We start from the raw sequence: 12,553 nt of genomic DNA, 5'->3' as shown, positions 1-12,553 counted from the left end.
GCCCCACCCCCTCCCCAGATCTCCCCTCTGCCCTGCTCAGATGCAGGCCTGTCCCCAGAACTACTTCATCTTGTAATGAAGGAGCCCTTGGGGCACCCAGCACGCCCCCCAGTGGTCAGGTGAGGGCATCACCTCTGGGCTGCAGTTTTGAAGTGCTGCAAGGCACGATGTCCAGCGATGCTTGGCACCCCTCACTCTTACAAAGAGCTGCACCCTCATCTGGCTTATTTCAGCTCAGAGAGTCCAGTTTGGCAGGGCTCCCCTCTTCCCCAAAGTGATGCCAACTCAGTGTTCCTCTAAAACCTCAAATCAAGTCCTCTGTTCAAATAGCTTCTCCCTTTACACCCCAGATGCTGGGCAGACAGGAGACTAGTGTTACAATGTTCCCGCTTCCAATGCCAGAGAAACACCTTTAAGGGGCACCCCGGTAAATCTCAGAAATAAGTCAACCTTCACCCAAACTCCCAGGGGAACTGTCCTCAGCAATTTGGTGGCTTTGTGGATCAGTGTTTCTCAAAGACATCCTTGAGGACCCCATGGGTAATCTTGGGCCGGTGCCCCGATCTCAGTTTCCTCATCCACAAAATCGGGGCATCACTGTATTTACCTTGTGGCTCATGTGAAGATTGGGTTCATGTGCACACATTCTTATTCTTCCTAAGAATACCCCAGTTCCTACTAAGGACACCTCACAAAGGGAGTCATGGAGTCTAACTCCAGAAACAATGAAGCCACTCAAAGTTCCCCCCATTTATGCCACATGGAATTTTTAGTTACATTGCAAATGAAAGAAGAATCTTTTCCACCCAATGATCCAGCAGTGTTTTTCTTACAAAGAGGAAAGTGGGAACTCACCCCTGTAAGTTGGGGGGAGGAGTGAGAGAGGAGGGGGCATGACAGGACGAAAGGCATCCTCACGGGGCTACCCAAGTCACCCCGCCTTTTAGAGGAAAGCTACAGCCATCAGCCCCTCGGTGAGATGGAGCAAGCAGATAAAACATTCCCCGTCCAAACAAAAGCCCAGCCCCTGCCAATCTCACTCACTTCCAGGACAGTCCATTGTTCGACAACAATAGCATCATAGCCCTGCATGGTTTTGCTATCTTCTGTGGAAACAGCCTCAAAGATGAATACTCCATCTGTCAAGCCGTGTAAGGAATCTGTGGAAAGAGAAGGGGCGGGGGGGGGGGGTTGTAAGCCGTCTGTGGCAGAAGCCTTACAAGCAGCAAAAATTTTCACTGCATTCATTAATAATCCCAATCAGAACATCTTTTCAGCATGTTAATTAAAGAAGGCACACACAGCCATAGAGTGTAGCCCCATCAGAATGAATGAGACTAATTTACCTCGCAGTTTTGAATAATATCCTTGATTTTATGAGCCCAAATTTCATTGTTAGCAATCACCATTTGATTTCACGCGTTTACCTTCCTTTTCACGCTCCAACGTCAGGATGCACTGGGGAGAACTTATTCAGGGTAAAACACAGTCATTTAGAGACAGTTTTTAGAAGAAAACTATATTTAGGTGAAAGAGGTTTTTTTTTTTTTTAAGTGAGGACAGATATATAACACACCAGATCTGAGCTTGTCAGGCGCATTCTGGATGTGTGGGTTCTTAAAGTTCATATGATAGGGGCTTCTGGGCCGACAGCACTCCAGGAAGCTCTTGTCAAGAGGCAGAATCTGGGGGAAGGAGGACGTTTCCCAAATGAGCTACCTCTGGATATATTTCCCATCGATATACCGGGGTCTGACTTCTGTACAATTCAACACACGTGCGTCCAGTATAGAGTATGATGCAAGAACCCGTTTAAGCAATAAGGGGTGAAGGAAATTCCGCCCCCGCAGAAAATATGAAGGGAAGCACTTTCTGCACAGACAGACAGACAGACACACACACACACACACACACACATCCTCTCTTTTTTTTTTTTTTCTCCTGGTTGATGGCTCCTACATGCTCTAGATTCACTATGGTTTAGAGACTATGGGAAGAGGACTGGACTCAGTAGCTGTTTTGGGTCACTCTCTCTCGTGAAAAGCTATGTGAACCCTTTCACCTGTGAAATGGGGCTACAGCAGAGTCCCGCCCAGCCCCTAGACTGATCTACAAATTACTGCTCAGTCACTCTTACGGGTTGAATTGCATCCCTCCATGCTACTATTTTGAAGTTCAAGCCCCCAACAGGACTGTATTTAGAGACAGGGGTCTGGGGATTAAATATGGCCCAGTGAGGTCATGTAGGCTGGCCCTAATCTGTCAGGACTAATGTCCTTATAAGAAGAGGAAGAGACACCAAAGACTCCAGCCCTCCCCTACACTTAGGAAAGTCCTGTGTGGACACAGGGAGAGGCAGCTGTCCTGTCTGAGTCAGGGAGGTCTCTCCAGAAACCAAACTCTCCAGCCTCTTCACGTTGACCCTGGTCTTGCTGGACTAGGAAAAGAGAGAAATGTCTGTGGTTTCAGGCACTGAGTGAGTCTGTCCACTTGTTAGGGCTGTGGGAGCCTGAGCAGATGAAAACACATAAAATGTGTGTTTAGGGCCCTTCCTGGTGGCGCAGTGGGTTAAAGCACAGCACTGAGAAGCTAAAGCCACTTTAGCACGAGTTCAATTCCTGGCCCTGGAGGTGACCCACATGGCACGGCAGACCTCTCCTGACCTGCCCGCTGCTCCCCTCAGCAGTGTACTTCGCAGTCGGCCTATTCTTCTCCCCTCTTTGTCTCTGGTGAATCCTCTTACCCCCCACACCTCTGGCCTGTACCCCAGTTCTGTATGCACAAATAAACAAATCTTTTAAAAAATGTGTTTAATGCTATACTATTCTGGCTTTAAAAGGATTACTCACATAATGTGATACTTTTCTTCAAGAAAGGAAAGGAAACAAGTCCAGAACGTTCTCCAAATCACAGTGGAGTTCAGAAACTGTTTTTTTTTCCAAAAATCACAAGGAAAAAGACTAACTTAGAAATACATAACCATCTTTAGCCTCTGTCTTCCAACAGACCTCGTGAACAAAATCAAAAAGCCATCAATAACATTAATTGTAATAACAAACACAAATAAAATATATGATTCAGCTTAATGTTTTATATGTATAAAATGCTTTTACAAATCAAGAGTTGAAAACACCAACACATCTAGCAATAGGCAAAGGACCAGCAGCTAATTGATTAACTCACTGCCGACTTTTCTCTCTCACTCGCCCTCTAAGGCGAATATTGAAAAAAAAAATTGGCAACTTTTGAGAAGAAAAAGCCTTTTGCTGGCAAGGGTGTGGTGAGATGGGAAAGCTGATGGAGCTTAAGGGAATTAGCACTGCACCTTTTTCCCGGGAGGCATTTAACATATCCCAAGAGCCTGAGACAAAGTTCATCCTCTTTCCCCCCAAAATCCTACTTCTTGTGGTCTAACCCAAGTTGGTAGCCATCATGGCTGTCAAATGCTTATCCGCTAGCATTATCCATTTACTTTAAAATATAAGTAGACTAAGTGTCCAACAATCCAGCAAGTTAAGTAAGGAAATTTTCATACAACGAATTCCTACATTGTCCCCTAAGGTAAAACAACATAGAAGTTTAACGATTCAGAGAAATGCTTTAGCGACAATATTAAGGAACTAGGGTACAAGTCTACTGTGTACAGGGCATGTGAATCTTTATGTGGGAAAGGTTAACAGACAAATGCCAGAAAATGCTAGTAAAGCTGTGTATAATTTTATTATATGCCAGTAAACTACAATTTGATTTGGGGGGTTTGTTTTCTACTACGTTAATACAAGAGTTGATACAGCATACTTCTCTTTAACAATACAACAAAGAGGACCGCACTTCGACACCACAGACAAATTTTCCTTTCATCTCTTCTACATGGATCTTGAAAGCAGAACTAGACTTTTGGAAATGCGGGGGTGGGGGGATTTGAGAAATTTCTGTAATAAATTCCTGGAATATACTATAGAAAATGTGTGCCCTAGATAACGAAAAATCCTTCCTAGGGTAGCCTGAAAGTGGAACGTGAGATCTCAGGAGGAGGAACAGTGAGGTTCTGGAAACATTCAAATGCACACAGGAAGCCTCTGGACATTCACCCACTCCTCCCAGCACGAGGGAGCACCTCAGAGGTGCCTGGTACTGGGAGGTGGGGGGTCCCTGCAGTTTAAGCAGCTGCAAGACAAGGCAGAGCTGCCCCCCCTCCCCTGGGGCTCACTCTTCAGTGTGGGGGAGGGATGAACCAGCATTACGCCAGAGGTGATGAGCTATAATGACACAGAGCAGATGAAGGGGAGTTGGCTATTTTTGAGAGAGGAGTCCAGGGTGGGACTGAGCAGTTCCTGGCCTGAGCAGAAGACAGAACTAATGACACAAACCAGCCCTAGGGGCCTACAGCCGGTGGAGAGACCCGCCAACGAGGGGCTTATCCAGGGACTTTCGTGACCCGTGGGATCATACTGGAGGATGCAGAGGTTTGAACAGAGGTCCAACAGAGGTTTGAACAGCCCATTGTGCTGATGACCTCTTTCTCTGTGGCCACTCTGAAAGGACACTCCCCAGAGAGCCAGCTGGTGCCAGGAAGATGAATGACAGGGCTGAGCTGCCCACGGCAGGCTAGCTCAGCTCAGTGGACCCCCAAACTTTTTTTTTAAAGATTTATTTATTTATGCACACAGAACTGGGGTACAGATCAGAGACGCAGGAGTGGTGGGAGGATTCACCAGAGACAGAGGAGAGCAGAACAGGCTGACTGATGAAGTACACTGCTGAGGGGAGCAGCGGGCAGGCCAGGAGAGGTCTGCTGCACCATGCGGTCACCTCCGGGGCAGGCAGGGATTGAACTCTTGCTGAAGTGGCTTTAGCTTCTTAGTGCTGTGCTTTAACCCGCTGCGCCACCAGGGAGGGCCCAGACCCCCAAGCTTTTAAGCCCAGTTGACATCAGCAATGCTGCCTCCAGAGGGCTGATCCAGCCAACTGGCAAATAGACAGGAGCAAATAATGACGGTTTCTAGTCACCAGGTTCTGGGGGCATTTGTTATGCAGCCTCATGTGCTCACAACTGACTACTACAACCTGAACTGGGACATGAGACCAGTGCTTGGCCTCAGGGTATTCCTGATTATTCCAGAATGATCGAGATGTCTGCCCAGCTCCAAAAATCAAGCTGCGAGGACAATTCCTGGGCACAGCAGTCTTAATCCAATGTTATCCCAAACTGAACTAACATTCTATTCCAAGTGAGATCCCTGGCGTAAGTCAACAGTTTCTTATTTATTTCTTATATTAAAAAGCTGTTACTACCTTTGTAAGGTACCAACCTTGCCTCCTCGTCTGCTAAAAAGATTTTGCCAAGTGTTTGTTCAAAGTCTTCCTAAGAGAAAGTTTACGTAAGTGACGTAAGTTTATGCAAGAGAAAAACAGGACTGATCTTCCTTCAGATGCATTGATGTTTCGAGGTGCAGGACAAGCATGGACCATACAGTTTAGCTCACTTTTAGTGTTCTGGGTAATACAGTCCCAACTGGAGTCCCGGTTGCAGCAGGGATGCCCTAGGGAACCCCTCTGAATAAGGCTTTCCCAAGTGCTGAATGGGGATGCCGACAGCCAGAAAATACTTGATGATTCCTTCAGAACATAACACAGCCCAACTTCCCTGGACGCTGCTACAAAAACATGTTACATCTCATTTCCAAAGTTTCAAGAGAAAACTTGTAAGCCCTTTGAACATACCCACTGTGCACTTTAAATATTAGGTGTCCTATTCGACATGGGCCATCTGACAGTGCTAGGCCTGCGAACAGCGGGAGCTGGCAGAGCTGAGGTCCACAAGGAAGACAGAGAGGCGATATCCCCAACCACCCAGACTTTGTCTCCCAGGTCTCCTAATTCTCCTCCTACTTCCTGGGTCACAGGTCTGGGCAGGGGCTGTGCAGTCAGTGGGGAGAGGGGTAGAGTCAGCTCCAGCCACGTCCTAATTTGCCATCTGCTCTCACCCAATGCCTGCCTTCCAGCCCCTCAGCCTATTCTCTGCTATTCCAGAGTGCTGATTCACCTACTTAACTACGAAGCAAGTTTAGAACGGCTGTCAAAATTTGGTCATCTGTAACAGCAAAGAAGTCGATGAACCACAGAGAGCAGACAGCTGGGCTTTTAAAGAGCTTCTTGTTTTGACGGCCTCGTCCACCCCCATCTCCTTATTACCTTCACAACTCAGCCTCACTGTAATGTGCACTGAGCTGGGTATAAATAGATCTATCTTGGAGTGAAGGCTCCAGATGTGAAAAGGTTAAATCGCCTCCATCTATGGAAAACATTCCATTATCACTGCATTTTTTATTAAAGTAAAGATGCTTCCCTACTGTGCACAGAAAGCCATTTGCCTTGTTGTAGTATAAATATTTGATGCTGGTCTTTGGGCAAAAGGCCACCTTAACATTCCCAGCTTATGATTTACAAGAAGGGTGTGGAAAGAGATTTACCCTCTTCTCCCAAGAGGTAAATTCTACCAGGCAACTGCTCTTTCCGTGCGGTCTTGGGGACATTAAGACTATCCAGCAAGCTCCCCTTCAGGGTCCCCTCAGGGCTGTTCTCTGAAATCTAGCCTGCACATGTACCCCAAGACAAGTGTACCCCGTAAGTGCTGTACTCTTGTGGGGCCTCAACAAAACATTATTATTCTCCTTTGAGCAGATTAGACTAGCAGATTCATTGTCCACACTGGGGCAGTGGGCACAACAGGTGTCCATGGCTCCCAAAGGGCTCCTTCTCCTCAGGGCTACATGGCTCTCACAGTGCCATCTTGGATCCAGGACGGGCACCACCAAGGGCCTAACTATGAGCACACAGGTTGTGCCCACACGTAACCAGGCTGTACCCCAGTTCTGTATGCCTACATAAATAAATCTGAAAAAAAAACACACACCTGCAAGTGAGTAGGTTGTATATACTGACATGTCATCTCCAATTCCATGTAAGATGTGGGTGAATCACAAGCAAAGGATGACAGAAGCCAAGGGCTTACTCCGTTTGCATCAAGTTCCAAGGTAATCTGTGGTATTTGAGGCAGGACTGTGGCTACTCCGGGGACAGAAGTGCATGAGGGGGTGGGGAGTGAGGAGGGCTGGCATGTTCTATTTCCTGAGTGTGCTCACCTTGGGGAAATCCATGGAGTGATGAACCCTTGAGATTTGTACAGTTTATACTGCAACAGAAACTTGATTTAAAGACCAAGTATGTAAGAGAAAGGCTACCCCCTACTTTATTAAGTGGCTCCTGTGGAATAGAAGCCATGCCTATTACCAGGCCAAACTTCCCTGGAGAAGCAGTGCTCTGGTGCCCTGGCTCTCAGAAGCACCTGGAAACTCACTCTCCCTCCCTTTCCATTCTCCCTATCCCAGCTTTCCTATCTCCCGACTCTGCAGGGTTCTGGTGACAGACTCCGACACCAGCTTCTCTTACCACTCTCAGCATCACAGCAGATCCTTCAGCAATGCCATTTTGCTATAATGTGGGTGAGCAAAAAAGCAAGCCCAAGGAAATAACGATGAGGAAGTGATGTTATTTGAGGACCTGCTTTGTTACACATAGCTTTGCTTTAAGTTGCAGTTTCCAGAAGGACTTACATAGCTGAGCAGCATCAAGAAATCTCTGCTGGTTATCTTCTGCGCACAGGGGAGGTTGTACAGGCACAAGGGTGCTGAGAAATACAGCCTGTAGGACCCGACCCTGGCTTTACAGCTTGTCTGTATAAATAATGTGTCTACATGTATTTTTTAAAATAGGTACATTTTTCCACGTATGTATTTTTCAAACATACAATAATGCAGATTATGCTAGACGTCAAAGAGTGGTAGAAACATCACATGTTATTTGGGCTTTGATGCACCTAAAGCATCAAGAGAGTCCCAGGGAAGATGACCTTGTAATGGGGTCGGAATGGGAGATGTGTCTCCCCATGACTCACATGGTATCATGGTATCATCTGGAAAGTAGTCTAGTCATAATGCTTGATCTACCGAGGCCTCAGATGAAATCCCAGCTTATAAGAAGCAGAGGCTGGGGAGAGAGAGAGCCTCATGAGACGCGACGTGCAAGGCCAGAACGCAGGACGCTCTGTCGTTTGAAGCTGGCTTATTCTCAGCAGTCTGGGGTCACAAAAATGACTCTTCTAGAGACAAAGATGACCCTGCAGAGTCGGGGGATAGGAGAGCTGGGGCAGGTGTCCTGGTGGCTGGCCACGGCCACGGAGCACTGCTCTTCTGTGCTCTTGCACCTGCAGGGGAGGACTCGGTCTGGGCGGGGTTTTGGTTTGGACAACTTGCTGCAAAGGGTGTTTCTGAAAGCCTGGAAGACACTTGAATACAGGGCTGAATGAAGATGAGGGACTGCCCCGAGGGGAGACAGCAGAGACTGGGTGGAGGAAGTAGGGGCAGGAAGGAAGGAGGGAGGGAGGGCAAGGCCAGGAGAGAAGGTGGTGGCCCCTGGGCTTCTGTGGGCCTGGCAGCCAGTGGTCTGAAGCCAGGCTCCAGGCTGGGTCCTCACACAGGGACACCCAGCCCTACCTCGTCTCACCCTCACCAGCAACCAGCTCAGCAGAGGGCTTCTCCGAAAGGCCTCTCCCACCCTCTAGAAGCCTGGATTCTGGACTCAGTCTCGCTGGCTGGAGTTTTTCTCTGTGTCTGCCATCTGACCAAGCCGAGTTCATCTACACTCCCGGCTGGGACCCCGGTCCTGCCGATTCCCGAAGAGCGATCCTGGAGCTCCCCTCCACCTCCCTCAGCGCCCCGCAAGGCACTGCTGTGGGCCTCACCCTCTCAAAACACAATCACCTCCTTCCTTTTCTGCCCTCCCTAAGTTCCATTTCCCTGCCCACACCCTTCCCTTTTCTGATTGTTTTCTTCCCTTTTCTTGATTACTTTCTAGCTGGTGGCCTTGGCAGTGATGGTCTTGCCCTGGGCCTCAGTTTCTTGACTGAACTATGGGGTTAAAATGAGTGGCTGCTAGACAGCATCAGTACTGAGATCTGGTGCTTCCATTTCAGAGTCAAAACTGGTGCCTTTCCAGATAGCAAAGAGCTTAAAGATATGCTTTGAGCTCTGTCAGGTTTATTTCTAAGGACACAATTAATCTCATTAGAAAGAGGGTCTTTCCATAAATATGATGAGCTTGCGTTCTTCTTGTTGTTGTTTACTCTGGGAAAAGAACATAGGCACATTTCATCCCTGGCCAATGGAAATCCTGTCTTTTCCAGAGCAGAAATGCCCTTCCTGACCCACAAATTTTTTTCCCAAGTCACATTCTCCCTCATATTTGAATTTTGAGAGGGTTTAACTTGCCTTTATTCTGAGACTTTCTGAGCCACCCTGAGCTGGCGGGAGAGACTCCAGGGACTTGGGACTTCATAGTCGAACTTGCCATGGGGAATTTTACGTTCTGTCTTCAAGGCAGAAAAGCGGGATTAAATGTAACCAAAGCCAGGGGAGGATATAACAGCATTTTAAGCAGTCCAGTCAAACTTGAATTTAAAAACTTTATAAATGATCTGTGTCTCAGGACTCAATTTGGAAAATGGGGTACGGGAGAGGTGGTGGTTAAGTCAGCCTTGACGGCCATGTAGCCAGAAAGACAATGAACGATAATGGCATGGGGGATTCTCAAGTTCTCACTTGGGCAATAGGGACAAAGAGAACGCTTTCTGATGCCCTCTGTGGGGGAGAAATGACCAGTGGCCGCCGGAACAGCTGCGACCTCAGTGCCTCTCTGCACATCTGTGAGATGTCAGTACAACTCACCAGCAGTTGGCTGGGGAGAACGGAAAACTACACACGACACGAGACAGCTTCTGAGAACACCAGGAAGAGATCAAGGAGCTGTTGTTGCTACAACCCTAGATGCTAGGGGTGTTCCTGCAGGAAGTGGGGAAGTGGGGGTCAGAGGGCTCCTCCCGGATCGCCCCCAATGCCAGTGGGTCAAGACAGCCCAAGCACATAGGCCACTGGTGTTTTATGCACCTCTCAAGACAGCTCACGCAGTCCTTGATCTCAGGGACTGTGCAGGCACCCAGGGAAGAGGCCCTTGTGTGGAAGGAGGTTTTCCACCTCATCTCCAGGGAACAGAATGACCCTTCATTAGTGCTGCTCATGAAATGTACACACTAGGAATGCACTGGCCATGGGCCACCTAAGGTTATTTATACTTAAATTTGCGCAAATTAAATACATCTTAAAAGTCAGTTCTTCCATCGTTCTAGCCACATTTCAAGTGGTCAGTGCTATGAATGGCTGGGGATTACTGTGTTGGGCAGCACAAATATAGAACTTTCTGGTAACTGCAGGACATTTGATTGGATGCTGCTGCTCTAAAGGGTGCATTCATAATAAGCAATCAACTTTCTGATGTCATCCATCCTCTCCACAAATGGTGTGGCCCATTGCACAAGGCTTCCTGCTAGTCTATAACATGTCAACACTGGATGCTAGCATTTAGATAGTAACACGGATTTGCACCCAAGCTTAAGACCCGTCTGTGCTGTGCCAAGTTCAGGCTTTGGATGATTTCAAATTCGTACCACCAGAATTAAGATGTCTCCTCTAAGGTTGCTGGCTGGTACTTTAAGGCTTGCACGTACATTCGAATCCAAATGCTGTTCCTGACTCTGCTAATTCTTGGGGAAAAACTGCTTAACCACCAAGACGTGGGGCTGCCGATGCCCCCTGCCAGGATTTGCCTAGATCAGCAAATTTGGTGTTACGTTTCATTTGCTCCGGAATCCTGTGACAGCAGCCCTGAGGACCCACACATGCTGGCGTGCTGGCCCCATTCCCCAGCATGCCCCCCCAGGCACCCCAGTGATGCGACTTGCCTTCATGTGAACTTGAACCTCGATTCCACACTCTGCCCCACGGAGGGCCAACTTTCACTCTGCCTGAGCACAGCTCACAGCACTAGTGCTACTCCAAGGCGTACCCCAACCCTGTCCCCCCGAGATAACCCATTACTGGGTGCCAGGAGGTCCAGGAACAGTGTACAGAGCTTACAGAAAACAGGCTGTTCGCTTCATTCCCTGCTGTTAATTCCAAGGTGCTGCCTCTGCTACTTCAAACTGTAATAGTGTCTACAAACAATTTGCACTTTCAGAACGCATGATCCCAGGGGGTAATTAACAAACCAGGGGAATCATCTTTTTAAAAGCCTTTAGAAGCACCACTGATGGAGGCCACCATCAAGGAAACTGAATCAACTCCCCTGTCTCTGTCATTTTAGATGTTACCTGGCTGTCTCCGGGGAGCACAGGTCATGGGCTCGGTGGAAAATTCCTGGAGATGTGTTAATTACAAATCAAAGGCTGCATGTTTATTAGCTGAGCAGCTTTCTGAATGGGGCAGGCTGTGTGGATGGGTGAAGATGGCAAGAGGGAGAGGCAGACGTGACTAGGGCCACCCGGGGCGGGGTCTTCCATACCATCGATGACGCCTAGGTAGAAGACTGCGTTCACCAGCACGCCTCCTTTCCGGAAGTGGTCACTCATGTGCTCCAGCCAGTTGGCATCCAAGCTGCTCACTGTCTGGCCATTTTTGGAGACCCGGAGCGGGATGGTGACCGGGTAATACTGCCGGCACTTCTGATGGCTCTTGGGTCTGTTGAACAGGGTGAAGATCTCCATTTCTGTTGGGGTTTGCAAATGGGGCAGAGAGAGAAGGAGTCAGGTAGATGATGATAAAATCCTGCCTTGCTGGGTCTCGTGGAATTGCTGAGAAGCCTTAAAAAACAAACAGCATCAAAGGTAAACTGTTAGCTTGCACTGTTGCCAAGTAATAAAACATGATTCCACAGCTGAGCTTTGAGTTGGGGTGGGGGGCTTCAGTTTTAAATGTGAGATATAATGAAGAACTGCGATCTGCGATTTGTTTGTGCTGGGAAGTGTTTGAGAGAAAGACCTAGTATGCACGTTTCTAGAAATTCACCAAGATGTGTTTTGGAAGAAAAATCAAGCATACTTGGGCCAGAGTTGGTTTTTAAACAAAAATAATAAAGTACATAAAAACAAAAATACTGCTGTAATTCCAGGAACCTTGTACACCCCCGGAACTATTTATAAACTATGGTGGTATTTCCTGGGGCCAAATCCATCATACTTAATCAAGTGCATCAAAAATACATCATGGATAGGCAAAAATAAGCACGTTCCCGTAAATGAGGGTTCCTGCCTGGAGTGGTGAGCTGGTATAACAGCCAGGCAGGCTCTGGGAGAGAAGCGCTGAGCTTTCCATTATTTCATTTATCGCTCGGGTCTTCAAAAATCAATACGTTCTACCACCAGCAGCTGACCTGTGCCTGTGGCCATGTTCAAGCAGCACCAGCCTCTGGGAGCAAATACCTGGAACTGCAATCTCAGTCTGAAGGTCTATTTTTGTGTGACTCATTCAGTCGAGCAATCAGAGCTCCCTGGCTTAAGAAGCTTTGCTCACACAGGCGCAGAGGAATGATCTTTGGCTTCCCAAAACATCTATTTGGATAGTAAGAAGATCTCCACTCTTCTTTCAAGGAAATATCTTTTTTT

The 12,553-nt window shown here is 47.8% G+C and overlaps 1 protein-coding gene across 1 annotated transcript in view; it reads right to left on the bottom strand.

Moving 5' to 3' along the window:
* RFTN1 (raftlin, lipid raft linker 1) overlaps window positions 1-12,553 on the bottom strand; it is a 161,891-nt gene that overhangs the window by 33,014 nt on the left and 116,324 nt on the right. Inside the window, exons 5-6 of the mRNA XM_004692186.2 lie at window positions 11,455-11,658; window positions 1,045-1,160 (exon numbers count right to left, since the gene is read on the bottom strand). Coding sequence (XP_004692243.1) covers window positions 1,045-1,160; window positions 11,455-11,658 — 320 coding nt within the window. The remainder of the gene's footprint in view (window positions 1-1,044; window positions 1,161-11,454; window positions 11,659-12,553) is intronic.

This window comes from Condylura cristata, unplaced genomic scaffold (assembly GCF_000260355.1).
Source record: "Condylura cristata isolate star-nosed mole 26May11 unplaced genomic scaffold, ConCri1.0 scaffold00033, whole genome shotgun sequence".
NCBI lineage: Eukaryota > Metazoa > Chordata > Mammalia > Eulipotyphla > Talpidae > Condylura > Condylura cristata.
The sequence above is the reverse complement of the archived record's forward strand: the minus strand, read 5'-3'. Positions and strand labels throughout refer to the sequence as shown.